This window comes from Astyanax mexicanus, chromosome 1 (assembly GCF_023375975.1).
Source record: "Astyanax mexicanus isolate ESR-SI-001 chromosome 1, AstMex3_surface, whole genome shotgun sequence".
Taxonomy (NCBI): Eukaryota; Metazoa; Chordata; class Actinopteri; order Characiformes; family Acestrorhamphidae; genus Astyanax; species Astyanax mexicanus.
Genome location: NC_064408.1, coordinates 37,652,755 through 37,676,903, shown reverse-complemented (window position 1 = coordinate 37,676,903; position 24,149 = coordinate 37,652,755). Strand labels below are relative to the sequence as shown.

Genomic DNA, 24,149 nt, shown 5'->3' with positions numbered 1-24,149 from the left:
AAATCCTTAATTGTTTGTTAAATAAGCCTCATAGCTCCATTGCTAACTGGTAGGGAGAATTTCCATAAATTGTTTGCTACATTAGCCTCATAGCTCGAGTTCTAAGTGGTGGGGTAAAAAATGTCCTTAATTATTTGTTCCATTAGCCTCATAGCTCGAATTCTAAGTGGTGGGGTTAAAAGATCCTTAATTGTTCGTTAAATTAGCCTCATAGTCCCATTGCTAACTGGTAGGGAAAATTTCTTTATTGTTTGTCACATTAGCCTCATAGCTCCAGTGCTAACTGGTAGGAAAAAAAATCATAAATTGTTTGTTAACCTACATTACCCTCATAGCTCCAGTGCTGAGTTGAGAGAAAATTTTCATAAATTGTTTGTTACATTAGCTTCATAGCTCTAGTCCTAAGTGGTGGGAAAAAATGCATACATTGTTTGTTACATTAGCCTCATAGCTTCATTGCTAAGTGATGGGAAAGATTTCCATAAATTGTATGTTACATTAGCCTTATTGCTCCAGTGCTAAGTGGTGGGGTAAAAAAATCCTTACAAAATTAGCTACAAGTTTAAGTTTATAACAAAACTGAATACATTTTATTAAATCTCCACCGTGCAGAAAACTGAACTCACTGACTACCCACGCACACACACACAGTGGTTCCATGCCTTGTTTGACAGTAGTTTCCTCATGTTCTCACCTCATAAGCAGAGGGTTTCACCAGCCAGCGGCCAGTGCCATACACACACATACACATGCACACACACACACATGCGGACAGCTGGGCCTGCGGTCTCTCATCGGCACAGCTGGAGCACATCTGGGGCTTGACACTGGACCAGACACACATACCCACACACACTGAAGATGCTACAACTGGTGAACTCTGACTGGCCTTGGACGGGAAGCCTCACTTCTACTGTGACTTTAATCGACTCTGCTGAGTGTTCTTCAGCGGATGAGTTAATCTGTCACTTTAAAGGCTAAGAAAAGAGAAAGACTGTGACTCACAACCCAGGGGACAAATAGTGCAGCAAGGCAGCCATTTATATCTCCCTCAACTCAGTCTGCTTAATGATGAATAACACAAATAATGGTTTATATTGTTCTGTGTCTGTGTAAGTATGCTGACTGTAACTGAGCTGTATATATCTAATGTAGTAGTGAAAATCTTAAATCATTACTAAACTAATACTTTACAAAAACTGAGCCCAAATTCATCCATAATGTTAAAGAGATCTGTTTATAATGAGAGATCTGTTCATAACGTACTACAATTTAACACCAACAGCAGATCTATCTATAAGCTCTACGTCAACATATAAAGTGACTGCATTTACATTCTCAGCTCTTTAGCGCTATATTGTTTACCTTCACACTTCACAGCACTGTCAACTTGTAACTTTTAAAATTCTCTGTTTATCATTGTCTTATTGTTCTCTCCTTTTCACATTCCCCTCTCATTCCTTTAACATTGCTCGCTCATTCTCATCTCGTTCTCCTAGCATTCTCCTCTTAGACCTCTTCAGTGTTCTCACCTTCTCCTCTCATTCTCCTTTTATCATGGTCTTATTGTTCTCTGATTTATTGTTCTCTCATTCTTATCATATTCTCTTGTCATTCTATTCTCTTATACTTATCTAATTCTCATCTCAGCCTCCTTCTAGACTCTCAATTTCTTCATATTTTTCTCTTATTCTCCTCTTAGCCTTACTCTCATTCTCCACTTATTCTCCTTTCAGTCTCCTCACATTCTCCTCTCGGTGTCTTCACATTCTCTTCTCAGTCTCAGCCTTTTCCTATCGGTTGCCCAACATTTCTTTCTCACTCTCCTCACACTCGCTCCTACATTATTTTATTTTTACTGTCATATTTTGATCTTTTTTCTTTTACTTTTCTATTTTTTTATGAAAAAGCAGTTCTAGATTTATTTGTTAAATACATCTTTTTTTTCTCATGTCTGTACTGTCTCCCCTCTTCTTCTATGCTGCAAACGTCCACATTATTCCTCTCCTCTCTTCTTACTTTCCCCTCCCATTCCCCTCCACCAGTGCTCCCCTGCTCTGGTTCACAGCCTTGGCAGGGAGCCTCAGGGGTCAAGTCTAGGTCATCTGTTTCTCCTTGCCATACCAAATAACACTGTCTGGACAAACTGTGAATGATCTTTCAGCCAAACCACAGAACCTGAGCGGAAACTACCTGCAACCCCAGTTCCCCCATAATTCTGCCCTGTGCTCAGTAAGAATTCAAGATATTACACCGTGATAATACTAGTTTCATAACAAGTCCTCAGAGAACAGAAATAAAGTCCCTGCTCAGTTCAGCATGCGAAACTGATATTAAAACAACACACAATGCAAATAACAGAGTTTGTCCTAAGGCTAAAAATGTTCAGTTCATGATATCTTTTCATACATTCCTTACAAGACAAATAAGTAAGCAGTTACAACCCAAAATTGAAAAGGGTCAGAGTCATCTGTTGCATTTCAAATACCGAGTTCACATTCATCCACACTGTTAAAGCTCAGATGTTTCTGGTTAATGATCTTACTGTGTCTCCATCAGTCAGAGCCCTTCCTCTCAGCTTTAACAGAGAAGCATCTGTTTATAACGTACCACAATTCAGCACCAACATGAGCTTTAATTATTAGACCTAAATCAACATATGAGGTGACTTCATTAAGAAAATATATAATCTTTAAGCAATACTGTTTACCTGTTTACATTGTCAGCTCTGTCAATGTAACTAGTGTGTACCTCATTAAGTAACGGTGGTGTGTTTTAAACATTACAATAAGGCCATTTCTGTCTTTATAAATGTCATAGCTCATTAACCCATAAGAGCCTCAGGTCAGATAAAGTTATATGTTAGAGTTATTGGTTGGAACTGACCTGAAACAGAAACATTACTTTTTAAAAGAGCACATTTTATCTCTAGCACTAACACAGCACTCATACATTCTGTAAATAAGGTCAGATGAACAATAACACAGATGTCACACACTGTCCTGGACTGCTCTTGTGATGTTTTGTATATGTCACCTAGGAACTTTATGAGTTACAATGACTGAAAAAGTGCTGTAAGAGCTTTACACATCTTTTGAAGGGTCTGTGACACGTAATTATGGGCTCTTTTAGGTTAAAATGGACACAGGTCATCTGAAATGCCAAGAAACATCAAACTAAACAGAACAGAATTACAAAGTTTTGATAAATTCATAAATGCTCTAAAAAGCTGAATCCTGATGGTGATAAAGAGCCGTACATGTGCAACTTCATACTGACTGATGGAGAACAGCAACACCCAAATGTGGATTTACAAATGTACTGTACTCTTTGTGCTAAAATCACATATGATTTCTAAACTGTGTGTGACCTAATATCACTAATAAACAAATATAATCCACTCATTCAAATCCTTACTGTTATATCTACAGAACTGAATAACTTCATAATCCGTTAATTAATACATTCATTCATGAAAATCCATGTAATAAAAATCTATAGGGAAGAAAAACAAAAAAAAAATGGAAAAAAGGTTGAAACCATATTTCTTACTCAAAATCCAAAAAAAAAAAAAAAAGATTTTATAACCAATTTTCTAACTTTGAATGTAGCCTCAAATGATAAAAAGTAAAATAACTAAAAAATGTTACAATTACCAAGATACAGTGAAACTGTGCTATAGATTATTTTGTCCTACTAAAGCATTGATCAGTTAAACAACTTAAACTGACCTGGCAAACATTTTGGAGCGGTTTCCCAGAAAGGGATTAAGCCTAGTCATGAACTAGATAGATAGATAGATAGATAGATAGATAGATAGATAGATAGATAGATAGATAGATACTTTATTTATCCCGAAGGACATTTAGGCATCCAGCAGCAACAACACAATACAATAAGAAACAGATTCAAACATAAATTAAAACAGAAGAATAGAGAAAAAGAAGAAGAAAAGAACTTTGAATGGACTACTCAGAACTTTGAATGGAGATTTTCCTTTAAAAGAAAAATACAGTTTACGACTAGGCTTAAACTCTTTCTTGGAAACCACCCTTTATATCTTAAGTTTTATCAAGGCTCTCTCATTCTTGAACACACACACACACACACAAAAGACCTTGGGCAGTAGATCAGTCCGTTACATTTTTTTTTACTAGAAACAGACTGAAGCATGTGTCTGATTACAGCTGTATCAATACACACACACTACACACTACACACACAAACAAGGCGGGCTCTACAGGACATAATTCCATCATTTCCATCATCACACACTCACCTCAATGGTAAATTACATTCACCTTGCCAGCTTCTTACTCTCCATTTTTTCCCGTTTGATAAAAACAGTGCAGCGACACAACATGAGTGACATGCGTCTATTACGTTAGCTATGTTAGACTTGTAGCCCCAGCGCTAATTAGAGATAACTTGTTAACTACAATAGCTCCGTAACTATTCTCACAATACCCACTGTATATCTGAAGAAACAAACTTCAGACTCCAAGCATGATGTATTGGCTGATTTTTTGATCTTTTACTTCAATATAACTCCTTTTTTGGGCCTATGAAATCATCCCTCCCTCCAAAACAGCTCTGTCTAAACCATCACTTTATAAATGCCCCCTAAAACAAGAAAACACACAGTCATCGCTAACCAAGTCTGTGGCTTTGGCCTTTCCAAATACACACACACACACACACACACACACACACACACACACACACACACACACACACACACACACACACACAAACACACACACACATTAACACACAAATATTTATCCAAAACTCTTGATGGAAACATGTGAGTGAGGGAACGCAGACCCTTCCAAGATGTTTTCAGGGATTCCATAACTGTGTGTGTGTGTGTGTGTGTGTGTAAGAGAGAGAGTGTGTTTGTGAGTGTGTGTGTGTGTGTGTGTGTGTGTGTGTGTACACATGTGTGCGTGCATAGTATGGAAACTGAGATGACTTCAAACAAAAGTCTTGGCACATTAAGCAAATGTACTGGGCTTTCCTTTCTTCCTCACTCTCTTCTTTTCTTTCACTATCTCACTTGTTCTAAAGATAAAGATATTTGTATATATTACATATATGTTTATGTCTCCTCCTTTCCTCTTTTTACCCACTGCCATTTCTCTTATTATTTTGTCTGTTTGTGTTCTTTCCCATCTGTATCATTCTCTCTCTACTGCCATTCCTTTACCATAGAGCTCTATCACCTTAACCTGTCTCTCTCTCTCTCTCTTTCTCTCTCCCTCTCTCTCTCTTTCTCTCTCTCACACACACACTCTCTCTCTTTCGCTCTCTCATTTTTGTAAAGTGAGTCACCAGGCATGAGGTTCCAAACAGGGGAAATTAATATTCAGAAAATATTATTTTAACACACAGTGTCACAGAGACACACACACATACATACATGTGGCTTAAGTGGATTAGGGTGTAATGTAACCATTCTGATCCCTACACGACCCTCACATCGGCCTTCATGAGCCACGATTAGGCTGAACATGATCGGAGTAAAGCCCAGTTCAGCCAACAAAATACACACCACATTACACACAGCACACTCCAAAACTACTTCAGCAAACAAATGCACACAGGACTAACCATATTAAACACTTATCGATCCCTCGTTTCCCAAAAAAGCCTAAACACATTACAAACAGCTCTATTTCACTGGTGTTCGGAGACGTTTTATCACTCCAACTCAACCCAAAGGAATGTAATGGAGCTCCATAACTCAACTCAGCCCAAGAAGGTTTCATGACCTTCCATTTCCAACTCCAACCCACCTCAAAGGTGTTATAATGGGCACACACTACAAACGTTTGTATTTTACTGTTGTTCAGAGGAATTCTAGATTTTTTAGCTAATCCCAAAAAGGTGCAATAAAGGAGTTCATTAAAGTTTTAGCAATCATCCGAGCCCAAAATAGTGCAATGAAGCTCTATTACTCTAACTCATCCCAAAGGTCTTCAATGGAGGCCCTCAATCTCATGCACAAGGAATCTAAGGGATTTCCATCAATTAACTCATCCCAAAGGAGTTCAAATTGAGCTTCATCACTCTAACTCATCCTCACAGGTGTTCTGTTTCAATAATCAGCAAAAGCTTTACTAAACTGCCTGAAGGAGTGCAGTAGAGCACCATCTCTTTAGCTCATCCCCACAGAGTAGAGGAAACCTTCATCATTCAACGCCTCCAAAAGAAACTCATTAGAACTCCATCAATTAACTCACCCAGAATATTTTACATGTTTGTAAACTGCTTGCACTGCTTTATCACTCCAACTCATGCCACAGGTGTTGAATGGAGCTTCATTACTCCAGCTCATTTTAAAAGTGATCAGTGGAGCTCTTTCAATCCAACTCCACCTTAATAAAAGCAGTGGAGCTCTATTATTTCAACTAATCCCAGAGAAATTCAAATGGAGCTTCATCACTCCAGCTCACCACAAAGGACTTTAACAAAGCTCCGCTCCAACTCATTCCAATAAATCTGAAGGTCTAAATTAGTAAAAAGATTAAACTTGACAGAAACGGGCAACAAAAGATGCAAAACAAAGACCGAGATAAAAAGAAATCTTCAGTATCTTCAGGATGGTAAAGATGTTTTATGGCAGATTAACCTAATAATTGAAACAATGGAATAATTGGACACATTTACATTAGGATACTTCCTGGTGACACCCACACACACACACAACATTAATTGAGGCTTATTTATAGATCTGGGCTGAAGGGCTGTTTCCAGAGTATCTTAAAACACACACACTTTGGCTACAGTTCCCAGCAATTTCACACCGTTGTGGCATTCCTTAATCTGGCCTTTAAAGAACAAACCTGAAACACACACCATCTGGGCTGTTCATAAAGAAACCCACACACACACACACACACACTGCTGGAATGTGTTCAAGGATAGCTGCACTTTCTGGTGATGTTTTTAATGCCAGGTTTTAATGGCTTCATTACTCCGTTCTCTCGCTCTTTTGAAGGTGCAGAGAGGACTAAACCTGCTATAAAGTTTTTAAAGTGAAAGAGTATTAAAGAGTTTTTTCATGAAGTCAATATGTTTTAAACACAAAACACACGCACGCTCAATAGCTGCTGATTAAACCTGCCCCGAAACCCATCAAACACAAGATTCAGTGAACTTTGACCCTCAATTATGTAGATTTTTAGGTATGGATGTCACTGAAATGTACCTTTTTTAACCTGAATGATTAGGGCCAAATTTATATCAGAACATATTTATTCATTTCAGTCTATATGGAATCATTTTAAAATGGATATGAACAATATAAAAGGTACCATCTGTGGTGTATGGCGTCACACATATCTCCTTTTTTGACAACAATATGCCTCCTTAGATAACAAAAAAGATTAAATCAGTCAGTGAGCGACTAGACAGCTGGCTAGGTGACCTTGCAGTTTTCTATCTTTCTGTTGACCATATGAGATTAAGTGATGTTCATCTCTGGATTTGCAACTGAATATTACTGATGATTTATCTGCTATGTCTATTACAAGTGATAGCTAGTTAGTGTAAGGCCAAAACGTTATTTATAGGCAGACAATTTAGACAAAATAGTGATGTTTCATTAAAAATATTAATGAAATGCTTTAGAAATGTAGAAATGTGAAAAAATAATGATTTTATACAGTATTTTTCTGTAGTTTCTGAAAAGCAGAGATGGGCAGAGGATCTCCAAAACACATGAGAAAATTTCTGAAATGTTTAACAGCAATGTTTCAAAAAAATATTTAAACAGGTTTGCATATTTGTTTTTCTACGGTGCATGATATCAAGTCAAGAAAAAAAAATCATAGTGTAAAGGATGAGACCGTAAGCCTAAGCTAAACACTCATCTCCAATCCTTTAGATGGCACTGCATCAAAAACATCATTCAACAACAGCTGATAGAACCACACTGACAATAAATTCATTTAGCAAACATTTGTCAAAAACTAAAACAAAAAGTAATCTTTACAAATGCCAGTTACAGCTTTACTGGTCCTAAGTAGCTTAGTAAACCCATGTCCAGGAATGATGTTTCAGTTCTTTGGGCTAAGAGACATCTGGAATGGACTCTGCAGTAGAAATGTGTGCTGTGATCAGAGAAATCAGTATTTTAGTTTTTGGAACAAATGTATGCTGTGTGTGCCCGACCAAAAGCAGGACCGTTCAGACTGTTATCAGCGACAAAACCAAAAGCCGGGGTCTTTCATATTATTGGATTGTTTTAGCCCACTTCTATGATGGCAGCACTGATGCAGAAAATATGTTGAGATCTTAGAGCAAGACAACAATTTTACCAGGGATGTCCATGCATTTTCAACAGGACAGTGCAAAACCACCTGTCCTGGCCTGCAGACCTGACCTGTCTCTATTAGAGAACATGTACAAGACTTAAAAAAACATGAAATATCTTGGATATCTTGGATATGCAATAAAAATGTTTTTATTGTTTTGAATGTATATATTGTCCTAACAATATGTCCGATTTGTGCTAATATTGTTGGTCATAAATTCATTATGAGTCCAAAACCTCTAAAGATGAAGAGAGTTTAAGAGGGTTTATACCTCAGTTCTAGGCTGAGAATAGATGTAAGACCAGTGTCACAGGCTGTTCGGCACCTGTCTGTAATTTGGCAACTTCTCTCCTCCACCTGCTCCCTCATTCTTTTCTCCCTGTTTTTCTTTCTCCTTTTTTTCTCTCCCTCACTTTGTTCCCGGTTTGTTGCCCAGTGCTGAGAGCAGTGTGTCTTTACACAAGTCCAATTTAGAACAAACCACAAACCACATCAAACAGAGACAGAGAGGGGGGGGGAGTAAGAGAGAGAGAGATAGAGGGAGAGAGAGACGGAGAGAGAGAAAGAGAGTTTACACATCTGTTCTCCAGCCTGAGTGACACACTCTTAAACCAACACAACCATCCATCAGACAGTGATGAAGAGAACCAACGAAAGACTGCGAGGGATGTAGGGATGAAGGTGAATGAGTTTGTTAAGTGAGAATGATGTGTCCAATCAAATCCATCCGTCAGTAATGAGCGCCATCACACACACAAACACACACACACACACAAAATTTCCTCTATTAGTCTACATGCAAACAAACACACATGCATGCACATACACCTTTCATCACTCAGACTTTCCGTTAATATCTCACACACACACACACACACACACACACACGCACGTGAACAGACATTACACAGACACACAGCCTCACAAGTTTTCCTTTAATATCAACTTTTCTGATGCATTGCTAACAATTATTAATAATAAAAACAATATTTCGTGGCATGTGCCATCCATATGGATCTTTCCTCAGTTACTGAAATTCACTTTTAATTTCCGGTGAAATCTGACGGCAGTCTGCACTCATTCCAGGCAAATAAGACAAATAAATCGGTAAACCAGCATAAATCAGCCACAGCACTCAGTCAAAAGCAAACACTAAACACACTCCGATTACACCCATCCAGCGTTTGATCTTCAGTGGAATATTCTGACCTCCTCCAGTATTTTTGGAGGGTTTGTTCTCTTCCCAAGACTCTTCACGTTTGGAAGGAGAAGCAAATGTTCCTGCAGCGTTTAAATCATCAGTGAGAGGTTTGGACTAAGGGTATACTGAAGTTTAAGCTAAAAATAGACATTCTTATACTCTATTATGCTAGTATTTTTGTGATTGAACATGTTATTAACTTTGTCTTTTAACACAAAACATAAATCTGTTTAGTGGTAATAAAAAATATTTGTGCAGTTTTTTTTTTATTTTTAACCTTAAATCTCTTATGCCAACTATTTTTTATCATGGCAAGGCAGTACATTCCATTATGGAAGTGTGGGAATCACAGGATATGTTGTCCATAATAATGTTATCACTGTTATTACTGTGTGTCTGTGATACTCAATATATCACAATACAATTCTCAACGATACTCAAGTTGATTTCCGCCACCACAGAGTAACTATGTTTCAATAAAAATACTAATATTTGACCAGGCATGTATAAAGTACTTGAGATGCAGATTTCAGTAAAAAAACAAGTGCTCTATCAAAAAATAAGTGTTCTTTAAGCACCGCAATTAAAATATTCAACATTTTTTGTACTTACAGTAAGTATTTCAAATTATCAAAAGTTACAACTCAAGTACTGAAAGTAAAAGTACAGTCCTGTGTTATGGAGTTATTACTAAAAGCAGTGGACAGTTCTCATAGTGAAAAGCAGAACAGGAGCAGCGGGGTCTACTTATAAGATCACCTTGTTTATTTCATTCACTCAATGATGAGCAGCTTCATCAAACCACTCTGATACTGCAGTGATATTGTGCGTTTGGAATGAATCGTAACATTTTTATCATTGTAAAGAGTAACAATGCACAGTACAGTAGTGAAGTAGTTCTACTTCATTACTATACATCTCTTTATTTGACGACATGTACCAATATACCAATATGTAATATTGATATTTTGTCCCATCCCTATTGTGCAGGCATTTAACATTCATCAATCCATAGTGCCACATTTGTAGCATTAATATATTACAGACAGCAGACTGTTGACTGGGACAGTGGACAGCACAGTGGTTGGTTATTATTGTGACCGGCAGCATCTGGCTAGACTTGTTCATGCGGACAGACAAGCAACTCCGGCATCCATATTTAATGCTGGACATGATGGTATTTATTTACTGTCGTGGGACAAGATGCTAGTTTCTGTACCAGAACTTGTGGCATGTCAGTGTAAGCTCATGCCATAATCAACGGCAAACAATTTTTCAGGAGGTGAATGATTTGAGATGAACTGGAACAGTGGTTTTGTCTTGGGTGTGTGGGAATCCCTCTATTTGTGCTGGTAGGAGCAGTTTGTGGATTTGCTGCATTAGACTTTACAATTGTGATGAGTTCCAGTTCTTCTATGGTTGGTTTGCATTTACACAAACACACACGCTTCCCATTCTGTATTTGGATTCACGCTTTGGTAAGAATGCAGAGAAAAACCTGTGTTTTTCAATTTCACTCTCCGAATCCAGACCAAAGAAAAACTACTTTGTATAAAAGTTCCATTACAAACAGAGTTGCCTTACACAAAAAAGGTGTGTTTGTGTGTTTTGAGCAGTGATGTTAGTGTTAAGACTCTAGCTGACATTACTCTGCAGGTTCCAGCATATTTCTCCATTATAGACTCCAGTCACTCATCAAAGGAAATTAGACTTACTGATGGAAATACAATCAGAGCTGATCTCTCTCTCTTTCCCTACGACACACAAATTGAGGTCTAATCTGTGAGCATTTCATTGCACCACATGGAGTCAATTATGTACAACTCGATATGATTCTCAGAGGACCATCACAAATACTGAACTCTGTAGTAAAAAAACAAACAGGCTAAGATTATCGTATTGCGAGGATACCGCATTACACACTCTATATCTGGCTAATGTCTATAGCTACTAAGCATTCAGATTAGTCAGTTTCACTTTTTATTAAAATACCACACACAAATTGACCAATAACAGCTAGTAAACCTGTTTTTGTCAAATAAACCAAACCACTTCCCAAACAATAACCAAATAATTACACATTCAATAAAACTTAAATAACTCTACACAATGCAACTTCATTAACTTATCAACATCGACTGCAGGAATAAATAACTTAATTCCAGGCCAGATTTCTCAAAAACATTTTTACATCCTGAACACACATCTCAAAACTGTACACTAAAATCAATCTAGATTCTCAACTAAGATTACTGAAACATTCAATTCAATAACTACCAATTTCACAAATATTCCTTGAATAACACCATGAAGCACAACCTTATAATAACTCAACAAAACCTGAACCTCCGTAAACAATCTCCTTACATTTACTCAAATAACTCATCAAAAAAAAACTTCACTATCCCATAAAAAACTCTCAAACTCCAAACCTAAACTAATTATAAGCAGAACAAATAAACTGAACCATAACAACTGCACCGACTCAAATAACTACAGAAGTATTGATACAGGACTTGTGAGCCAGTGCCAGTTTCTAATAAAGACCATTTTAGATAATCTGCAGATGTTGATACATAACCATTATTCAAATGCAGAAACAGTGACAGAACCTACCTCAATTAACATTACAAAAAAGTGTAGCATTGATTAGTAGTATGTTATAATGCCAGAAAATTAAGAAAGAAAAATGTAGATATGGTACTGCAGTAATTACATTACATTACATTACATTACATTTGGCAGACGCTTTTGTCCAAAGCGACTTACAATATTGAAGTGCAAATAATAGAAGAGGTTAAGTACAAAAATAATAGAAGTTAAAAATAAAGCATCTATAGATAGGGCCTTAAGGAGGTCAGAGGGAAATAACGGGATAGAGGAGTAGAGAAGAGGAAGAAGGAGTAATCCAACATAGGACATGTGTAGGGCAATATGTTTTGATACAAGAGAGTGAAAACCAAAGAAAATTGCGAATGTCCTCTAATGCCTCACAAACCAGAACAAAAAGAAGAAGAATCATGAGAAAAGAAAGTCCGAAAGCAAAAGAAAGCAACTAAGAGAACAGCAGTGTATTCACTAAACACACAAACAGAGAAACCCCAGAGAACGGCACTTCTCCACTCACCACAAACTACACATGACCCAAGCTACAAGTGAGCCATCACTTGCTCCTTGGACTCTATTTAAACCTTGAAAAGCTGTATTAGGCATGCGAATGATGGAGTGAAAGATACTGGCAGCTTACTATTACTTCTAGCGTATAGAACAGCATGTGTGTGTTTGTGTGTGAACCACTGTTTAAAAGAGTGTATGTGCGAATTAGTGTGTAAAACACTTCCACAGTGTGAAAAACTGTGTATAAATCAATGTTTAAAACAGTGTTTGTGAACTGTGTGAGAAGAGTTGTACAATAAACTATAGAGATGTTATTCAAAGTTTGTAAGGATGTGATAAAGTTTATAAAGTGTAGGAATTGTGACAAAGAGTTTAGTTTAGAACTATAGGAAGAGTTTATAAATTGTAGGAGCTGAGATGAAAGGTTTATTAACGATAGAAGAATGGATGAATTTACAAATTTAAGGGGTTGGTATAAAAAAAGTTTTTTTTTTTAACTGTGGGGTTTGAGATGAGTATATAAACTGTAGGAGCTGGAATTTGTTTATAAAATCTAAAAACAGGGATCAAAAACAGGTGAAACATGTATTTATGTATCCATAACATGCACTGTAAGCCCGGATAAGTTGAATTCATTAAAAAAATTAGAGGAAACCGGTTGCCTTAAAAAGGTTAAGTAATGGGCAATAAAAACTTAAGTTAGCATAACTTAAAACATCAAGTTATTACAACTAAAGGGGAAGATGATTAAACTTTTTTATTTTTGTTATACTGTAAAACCGGATAAGTTAAGTTTACTTTTACTTTTACTTTACTTTTTTAAGGCAGCTAGTTTGCTCATTTTTTTTAAATAATGGGGAATGAAAACTTGAGTCAACATAAATTGAAACATAAAGTTATTACAATTAATGGACACTTGATTTATTTCTAAGGTTATCCAGGGGGAATCACTACACACTGATGGTGAGTGTTAGTCAGAAACTGTTGGACACACCCAGTATGCAAATAGATTGTGACAGAAGCCAATGAAAAAGAAGCTGCCAAAGGCAACAGACTAAACTCAGTTATTATAAGTTGGTTCAACCCAAAGATGTTAGTTTGAATGTATATGGCCCACAAATGTTCAACTAACTCAAAATAGTTTTCAAATATCCAATTTCACATAAAACAGACTTAAATCAATTGAGTTCAAACAACATATGGATTTACAGTGTGTCCTGTATAATTTGGGTTATGAAATGTCGCAATATGATGTTTTACTGCAGTGTTAATGATCTGATCTATCCCTTTCATACCACTAGTACAGCAGCACTTCCTCTTGACCCTCTAGTGACCTTTTGACCCATGGCTGGAGCGTGCTCAGACGGTGTCTGGGTCTTGGGTTCTGAGGCTCTTTTGAAGAGTTCTAGCTCACAAACCTCAAAACCAGACATGCTTTGGGTCGAACAGATGCCATTTCCTACAAACACACACACACACACACACCCACACCCACACAAACGCACACAAACACATACACATACAGAACAACAGTGGGAATCTCTGAAAAAATGGTTTTATTACACTTCTAACAAAAATGTACTTCTCAGCCACAACACAGAGAATGCATTAACACCCCCCACTCCACCCCACACACATACACAGAAACTCTCTCACAGCTGAGGTTACCTAGGGACAGTCAGTCTTTATGGGTCCTAGTTCTGTCAGACTTCAGTCATAACCAATCAACTACTTTTGTGCTGCAGCACAATGAGATTGCTCTGTGGAATGTTGCATTTTGTGATTATATTGCTGCATTTTGTTATTACAGTGCTGCATATTGCAACTACATATTTACATATAGTATATAATTATTGAAATATTATAATACTGGGATGAATTACAGGGATGAATAGTGTGACTGCATGATAAATACTGTGATTTCAGTGCTGAATACAGTGATTGCATGCTGAATACTGTTATTACATTGCCACATATTGTGACTGCATGCTGCATACTGTGATTTCAGTGCTGCAAACAGTGATTGCATGCTAAATAATGTGATTACAGTGCCACATATTGTGATTGCATGCTGCATACAGTGATTTCAGTGCTGCAAACAGTGATTGCATGCTGCATACAGTGATTTCAGTGCTGCAAACAGTGATTGCATGCTGCATACTGTGATTTCAGTGCTGCAAACAGTGATTGCATGCTAAATAATGTGATTACAGTGCCACATATTGTTACTGCATGCTGCATACTGTGATTTCAGTGCTGCAAACAGTGATTGCATATTAAATACTGTGATTACAGTGCCACAAATTGTGATTGCATGCTAAATACTGTGATTTCAGTGCTGCAAACAGTGATTGCATGCTGAATACTGTGATTACAGTGCCACATACTGTGATTGCATGCCGAATACTGTGATTTTAGTGCCACATATTGTGATTGCTTGCTGCATACTGTGATTTCAGTGCTGCAAACAGTGATTGCATGCTGAATACTGTGATTACAGTGCCACATATTGTGGATGCAGTGTTACGTATTGCAACTATTGTGCTGCACATTGTGTGTTGGAATTCAGAGCAGGTTTTCCACAGCACCAGTTCAGACTCAAACACGATACACATCACTGTTAGAACATCTTCATTACAGATTCGAATCATTAGATCATCAGAACTGAGAGATGACTTGTAACAGTAGAAACAGATACGTTTTTATCTGTACAATGTTACAAACAGTAACATCAGTGTGCCACAGTAACGATTAACAAAAAATAAACACGTATGTAACCTAAATAGTCAAAAATATTAATGTCCAGATAATGACCACTGTTCTAAAGATTGTTTGGTGTGTATGTGTGTGTGTCTACATGTGTTCACAGTTAATGTCAATGTTTCTGTTGCTTTGCTCTTTGTTTGTCGTCATCTCTTTAAGATCAATCCAAACTTTCACTCACTCCCTCTCTCACTCCCTCTCTCACTTGCTTTCTTCTCTTCTTTCACTGCCTCTATGTAACTTTTATGCTTTGGTTACCAAACTCTCTCTCTCTCTCTTAGACACACACACACATCTGTGCGCTCTAATTTTAAATAGATGCAGCTGTTAACAACTCTGCTATTAAAGCAAATACTCTCTCTCTCCCTCCCTCTCTCACTCTCCCTCGCTCTTTTTCCCTCTCTCCACCTGTTTGATGTGTAGGATCCCTCATTAGTGATCACTCTCAAGTGCACACAGAGCTGAACCCATATGGAGCGCGCTCAGTAAAACAGAGTGAGTGGAGCTGTGGAGTAATGCCCCACTCACTACAGAACCACTAGCATAGTTTTGGTTTTGTCACAATCAGCTTTAACAACACAGACAGCAAACTTTACTTCAGTGCCATTTTAATGCTCACAATCACACAATCACAGCTGTTACACAAACAGTATCGCATCTCCAAAAAGGCAATTTCTTTAATGGAGGCCAATTAGGGTTTGGCAATATATTGCAAATATGGATATATTCAAAGCTATTAAATACAAGCTATCAAAATGACCATATCATATTATTGCACCTGCTACACAGGTTACCATTTGTATGTGATTTGATTTTAAAACAAAACGTTAAGGTTCTGCATAGAATTTTTATAGAGATGTTGCAGATGGGCCTGTAGATTCGTCAGTTGCCTAAACTCGTGCCCAGCTGGTCTCATTAATGCTCCATTAGCAATAAATCTGGCAATTAAGGTCAATCAAATGTTGCAATCTGGTGGAGATATTTTTAAGACCTCAATAAATATAATTTACGACCCAAAAATGAAGTCATACTCTCTTTTGTAGAATAATTTATTGTGTTGGAAATAAAAATTTCCCATTTGCTATCTTTTTTTTCAATTTTGTTCAATTGTGATGCAGACATAAAGTTAGCAAGCTTTCCGCTAATCTTAGTTTCCTCCTCGATAACTTTAGGTACCTCGCTGCTAATGTTAGCTAGCTCTCCACTAACCTTAGTTCTCTCCATGGTAACTTTAGCTAGCTTGCTGCTAATGTTAGCAAGCTCTCTGCTAACCTTAGTTCTCTCCATGGTAACTTCAGCTAGCTTGCTGTTAATGTTAGCAAGCTCTCTGCTAACCTTAGTTCTCTCCATGGTAACTTTAGATAGCTTGCGTCTAATGTTAGCTAGCTCTCCGCTAACTTTAGTTCCCCCCCTGGTAATGTAGCTAACTCGTTCTGAAGTTAGTATGTGCTTTCTAACGGCATCAAATGCACAGACTAAAAAAGGTAATACCTACAGCAAATTTACAGTAAATTTAAAACAATTTATGACCTTAGTTACCTGGATTTTAATTTAAGACATTTTAAGACAATATTAAAATATTTTTTGATAAAAGAACAAATGCCAGATTCACTGTCAAAGTAAAAAAAACAAACAAAACAAATATATACACCACAGTCATGGTAAGGAAGGAGGTACACTTTCTATGAACTCAAATAGTAAATTAACTCTCAGTATTAACAGGGCTGAAAAAAGCATGTTAGAAGATTGATGCTGAGTATGCGGATGTGGGTAGTAGAAAGCAGCCAATCAGAGGCTTTTCTGTTGTATAATTCCCAAGAGAGCTAAGCAGGTGTGTATCAACATTTAAAAGATATTTTTCTTTTTTTCTTTGTAGCAACAGCACTGAATTTTTAAACCAGTTGGGGGAGCACATGCCTAGTCTGAAACAGCTAAAGAGTAATTTATCTGCAAGTTGGCCAAAAAAAAACGGTAAAAGATTATTTAGAGTTTACACTTTTATACTGCAAACAGTGAAAAAATTAACCTCCTGATGGCTGAAAATATGAAAAATTAAAACAATATTACATTTGACATTTGCAGAATATTAATCTTTCTTATGTCAATAGTTTTGAAAATAATTGAATAATCACTGCATTAGGCATGTGATGTATATGACTATATTTTCCAGACTCTATAAAGGAAATTGTTATTACATATAGGATCTTTGTGATGTTAAGTGAGTTAGATGGAAACGACTGCTGTTTTTATGTGGTTTGGTAAAGGCAGTGCCAGGATGTGTCATGATCTTGCCCATATTTATGGGAAATCGAACCCCAGGCTCAGGACAGTGGTGTCACTCACCCCTCTATAGGGATCACTACATCTATCAATCTTAGTTTCAGCCTGCTCTTCTGTTTCAGCATGCCCAGTGTTACGACCAGGAGTGTGTGTGTGTGTGTGTGTAATGTTCTATGTAGTAATTACTGACTGGTTGTAATAAGGTGATATCCTGTTGTAAAGGAATCCCACACATTCCCCGTTTTAATAAGCTGTGTGTGTGAGTGTGTGTGAGAGAGAGATATCACACTGTGCTCTGGCCAAATGCCACATAGTGCCCTGGGGGAAGAACAAGAGAGACAGAAAAATGAGAGGAAAAGAGGAAGAGAAAGAAAGAGATAGAGGGGAAAGAGTGAGAGCAAGAGGAAACAGAGAGAAAGCTAGAAAGAGAGAGAGAGAGAGAAATGAAGTATAAGACAAAGAGAGACACACAAAGAAATAAGAGGGAGCAAGTAAAGTGATAAAGAGAAAAGTAAAGCAAAGAAACAAGAGGTATACGCGTGTGTGTGCCAGCGAGACGTTTGCCCTGAAGTTAAGAAGTTTGGTTAGCATTAGCGTTAGCACAAGCACCATATTAACCCAATAACAGCATCTGTCTGTCTGTAACCAGACCCATATGTGAGTGTGTGTGTATGTGTGTGTGTGTGTGTGTGTAATAACCCACAGATGGAAGTTTTTCACAGGAGTGTAGCGGAGGTGCCTGCAGACAGCCTAGTCCTGAGTGTAAGTGTGTGTGTGTGTGTGTTTGTGTGTTTTGTCTCTTCTATTGTCTCTTTTCCATCCCTCCAGCCAATATACTAATACACAGACACACACACTAACAAGATACTAATGTTAGTTCTGCAAATGTGTGTGTGTGCGCGCGTGTGTGTGTACACTCGTTCTGACTTGTGTCTTTAGGTCATTCACACCACCAGCGTTTGCCAAGCGTCTGACGCAAAATATACACACACACATACACACACGCACACACACACTTCCTGAATTCAACAGGTGAAATCACAGTGACTAAGGTCTTAGTCATGCTTTATATGTTAACACACGCACACGCACACACACACACACACTGTGTGGTCAGGGTGCATGCCTCATTATTAAATTCCGACAGATTAACAACACTGAACCCTCCCTCCATCAATCATCACTCATCCCGGTAACACACCTTTCTAAAACCGAGATGTGACATGCATTGCTGCAGCACTCACATACTGCATATTTGCAGGTATGGGGAAATTTTATTTTTAATACCCCTTAGGTATCGTTCACATTTTACACCCTTTGCATGGCACGTTGCTATGCTCATTGCTATCTTACACCACGCATACACGCTAGCCTCTTTTTGAGGCTTGTGCCTGCGGCGTTTAAATAGCAATGGAGCTTATGAATATATTTCTGCTGATGGGCAAGAAGTCTGGAAGTTACGTGTATTCTGGAAAATTTTTGGTGTGTTGCTATCTTGGCAACAGAAAACACAGGTGAACCACTATCTAAAATAACATAGGTAACAGTTATCAGTCAAACATTAATTGCTATCTTGGCAATCTTTGTTCTGCCTAAAACACACCCATTGTTTATTAAGAGAATTGATACACTAAATTAAATTAGAAATAAAAGACCTAAATGCATATATATCTAGCACAGAGCTAAAGTAGTGAACACAGAGCTCAATGCATGTATAGCTAGCACAGAGCTAAAGTAGGTAGCACAGAGCTCAATGCGTATATATCACACAGAGCTCAATGCATATATAGCTAGCAGAGAGCTAAAGTAGTGAGCACAGAGCTCAGTGCATATATAGCTAGCACAGAGCTAAAGAAGTGAACACAGAGCTCAATGCATATATAGCTAGCACAGAGCTAAAGAAGTGAACACAGAGCTCAATGCATATATAGCTAGCACAGAGCTAAAGAAGTGAACACAGAGCTCAATGCATATATAGCTAGCACAGAGCTAAAGAAGTGAACACAGAGCTCAATGCATATATAGCTAGCACAGAGCTAAAGAAGTGAACACAGAGCTCAATGCATATATAGCTAGCAGAGAGCTAAAGTAGTGAGCACAGAGCTCAGTGCATATATAGCTAGCACAGAGCTAAAGAAGTGAACACAGAGCTCAATGCATATATAGCTAGCAGAGAGCTAAAGTAGTGAGCACAGAGCTCAGTGCATATATAGCTAGCACAGAGCTAAAGAAGTGAACACAGAGCTCAATGCATATATAGCTAGCACAGAGCTAAAGAAGTGAACACAGAGCTCAATGCATATATAGCTAGCACAGAGCTAAAGAAGTGAACACAGAGCTCAATGCATATATAGCTAGCAGAGAGCTAAAGTAGTGAGCACAGAGCTCAGTGCATATATAGCTAGCACAGAGCTAAAGAAGTGAACACAGAGCTCAATGCATATATAGCTAGCACAGAGCTAAAGAAGTGAACACAGAGCTCAATGCATATATAGCTGGCTCAGAGCTAAAGTAGTGAGCACAGAGCTCAGTGCATATATAGCTAGCACAGAGCTAAAGAAGTGAACACAGAGCTCAATGCATATATAGCTAGCACAGAGCTAAAGAAGTGAACACAGAGCTCAATGCATATATAGCTAGCACAGAGCTAAAGAAGTGAACACAGAGCTCAATGCATATATAGCTAGCACAGAGCTAAAGAAGTGAACACAGATCTCAATGCATATATAGCTAGCACAGAGCTAAAGAAGTAAACACAGAGCTCAATGCATATATAGCTAGCACAGAGCTAAAGTAGTGAGCACAGAGCTCAATGCATATATAGCTAGCAGAGAGCTAAAGTAGGTAGCACAGAGCTCAATGCATATATAGCTAGCACAGAGCTAAAGAAGTGAAAACAGAGCTCAATGCATATATAGCTAGCACAGAGCTAAAGTAGTGAGCACAGAGCTCAATGCATGTATAGCTAGCAGAGAGCTAAAGTAGTGAGCACAGATCTCAATGCATATATAGCTAGCAGAGTTAAATAGGGGTGAAACGGTATGAATATTCTTTGCTAACCGTCATGGTACGAGGGTAAAGGTTTGGTTCGCGTAAACACACGCAGAATACACGAACAGCCTATAGGAGACAATCTCTCTCTCTCTGAATGCGTATATATAGAGCTAAGTAGTGAACACTTTAGTTGGACTTGTGAAACATGGCTCTTATTATTACATTGCTCTTACTAAAATATAGTAGTATTACTATATTTGAAAATATACTGTTTACGGTTTCTTGGGATGTGTTTATGTTTCTAGGTCATTTAAGAATATCCTGCCAGTGGGAGCAAAGACTCCACAGGGTTAATGTGTTAGTACAACTCTTATAATGTGTTTATCGTGAACATTCAAATTACAATAATGATAAAAATATGATTGATCTCAAAAGTCTTCTTAATTGTACATACTGTAAATAAGGACTTAAGTACTAGAGTACTTGAGATATCTGTACTCACATTGCCCATCCTTTTATTTGCAGATGCAGTTTTTGCATGTCTTATTATTTTATGTTTAAATATAACATAATATTTTTTTTTTTTGGATTTACTCTGTTTTTTATGCATATGTTTATATGTTTATACCTGGACCAATACAAATTCATGTGTGTGAGTTTGTGTGTGATCTGACACCATTGACCCAGTAATGCTTTTTTTTGGTGCCCAAACTGAGAGAACAAGAACAACTCTGGAGATCAGCCAGAGTATGAGCTGATACTGCACAAACACACACACACACACACTTTGCTGACCTTAAGCACGGGTGTGAATCAGCTCATAACGATGATGTTACAGATGTTCTTCCAGCTGCTGCACACACAACCTTACAGGAAACATCGTACTGCAGGGCATTTGTACACACACACTCGCACACACATAATGCTTTTCAAAAGCTGCAGGCTTGCACCAAAAATGGGCATGAACTTTGAACAATAGGTTTGGGCTAATGACACACACAGACACACACACAACCACCCTGGTTTACCTATTCAAAGTAAATTGGTCAATTACAAATGTCCAAAAATAGCCCTGTGTTCATAAAATGAGACTGTAGAGTAAAACAATATTGCATTTATAGTGCAGTTATGTAGTAAAGTACATTTCATTTAATTTACAATATAGTAAATTATACAGTGACATTAGGTAAACTGCTTTCTTTACAGTGTAATAAACTGCTGTCATTTACAGTGTAGTAAACTGTTTCCTTTACAGTGTAGTAAACTCATGTCATTTAAAGTGTAGTAAAGCACTTCATAGTGTAATAAAGTACACTATTTAACTCATAGTGTAGTAAACTGTTTTCTTTACAGTGTAATTAAGTACAGTACCACATTTACAATGTAGTACACTATTTCATTCATAGTGTAATAAAGTACAGTACACCATTTCATTTATATTGTACACTGTAAGCCTAGATAAGCTGAATTTACTTTAAAATTTTGAGGAAACCGGTTGCCTTAAAAAAGTTAATTTACAGCATAGTAAAAAGCACTATGTCATTTTATTTACAGTGTAGCAAAATACACTATTTCATTCATAGTGTGGTGAAGCACACTGTTTCACTCGCACTCTAGTAAAGTATACTACATCATTTGCAGTTTAGTACAGTACATTGTTTGATTTGCAAGTTAGTAACATACAAAATTAAAAGTACTTTTCAGTACATTCATCATTTTACAATGTATAACGTACACTTCATTTACAGTGAGTATACTATGTCTATACTTGCTATTTCATTTACACTGTAGTGAAGTATAGCCATTTTCAGTGTTGTAAAGTACACTAATTAATGTACTTTTCAGTACATCACTACACTAATTCCAACGTAATTTACAGTGAGTATACTATGTCATTTACAGGGCAGTCACATAGGCTTTCATTTACAGTGTAGTGAAGTATAGCCATTTGCAGTGTTGTAAAGTAAACTAATGTTACTTACAGTGTTTAAAGTCCACTATTTTCATGTACATTGTAGTAAAGTACACTAAATTATTTACAGTGTAGTAAAGTACACACCATTTACAGTGTAGTAAAGTACACTAAATTATTGACGGTGTAGTAAAGTACACACCATTTACAGTGTAGTAAAGCGACCTTTTCTCATTGACAGTGTAGTAAAGTACAAGATTCTCATTTATTTTGTAGTAAACTTTGGTCATAAACAGTGTAGTAAAGTGAACTATTATCATTGACAGTGTAGTAAAGTACACTATTAGACTATTAGTGTACTATAGTAAAGACTATATATATTATAGTTTACAGTGTAGTGCACAATTATAGTTTACACGTTCGTTGTATGCTGTCTTGTACTTCACAATGTTGCAAATCCCACTATTAGTTATTATCCAGCAATGTACACTATTACCATTTACAGTGTAGTACAGTATTGTAATTTACAGAGCTGTAAAGTAAATTAGTTAGTAAAGACTCTTTACAATGACAATGCAAACGAGTGTAAAAAACGAATGTTACGATGAAATGAAAAACACAGAGCATGGGCGTATGCTCCCCCTAATGATGAGTGTTTTATATTTTTGACATATTATCAGTTCGTTTGGAGCACTGTGCTCTCCAGACTCTCCCACACACACGCACTCTCACTCTCACGCCAGAACCACACACACGCACATCTATACGCACACACGTGCGCACAAACACACACACACACCGGCTGGTTTACCTGCTCGTGCACTATGTCCGTGTCTCTGCTCCTCTGCTGGGCCGTGATCTCGCGCTTGACCTGCGCGCGCAGCTCCGCGTAGCACGCGAGCGTCACGATGTGCAGCGCGAGCGACACCGCTATCAGCGCCACGAGCCGCCTGCAGCCGCCGCACGCGCACGCGCCCTGCTCAGGCATGCTGACACTGCGAGGGACCGCGCGCGCGCTCCAGCATTCATATGCGTTAGTGAGTGAATGAGAGGGAGAGAGAGGAGACTTACTGAGAGAGTGAGGGAGAGGGAGGGAGAGTGAAGGATTGAGAGAGTGCGGTATAAGTGAGGGATTAAGAGAGAGAGTAAGAGAATGAGGGACAGAGTGAGAGTGAGTTACTAAGAGAGTGTGGTATGAGTGACAGATAAAGTAAGAGAGAGAGAGAGACAGAGGGAGAGACAGGCTGATAACCTTTTGGGCGGCCAGTTTTAAACACGCCCACCTCGCTTCTGATTGGTTGCTGTGGACGCGTCATCTCATTGGAAGTCCTAAGGCTAAGTATAAAAGTAAAGCTAATTTTTTATTACATTAGATAAACCCCAAGTATCCCTTCTCTCTCCCATACTGTGTTTTATTCTCTCTCTCTCTCTTCTTTCTGCTTCTCTTGCTCTCGCTATTCTCTTTCTCTCTCTTGTTTCTCTCTGCCTCTGCTTACATCCCTCAATATCCTCTATTCATTCTCTCTCTCCCTTTCTCTCTCTATCACTCCATATACTGTCT

General features: G+C 37.8%; 1 protein-coding gene across 3 annotated transcripts in view; it reads right to left on the bottom strand.

Moving 5' to 3' along the window:
* Positions 1 to 23,929, bottom strand: part of eda (ectodysplasin A) — a 53,900-nt gene extending 29,971 nt beyond the window's left edge. For all 3 annotated transcript variants that reach the window (XM_049476542.1, XM_022667349.2, XM_049476543.1), the window contains exon 1: positions 23,400 to 23,929. In XM_049476542.1, the coding sequence (XP_049332499.1) occupies positions 23,400 to 23,576 (177 nt within the window). In that variant the 5' untranslated portion in view covers positions 23,577 to 23,929. The remainder of the gene's footprint in view (positions 1 to 23,399) is intronic.
* Positions 23,930 to 24,149: the final 220 nt, after the last annotated feature.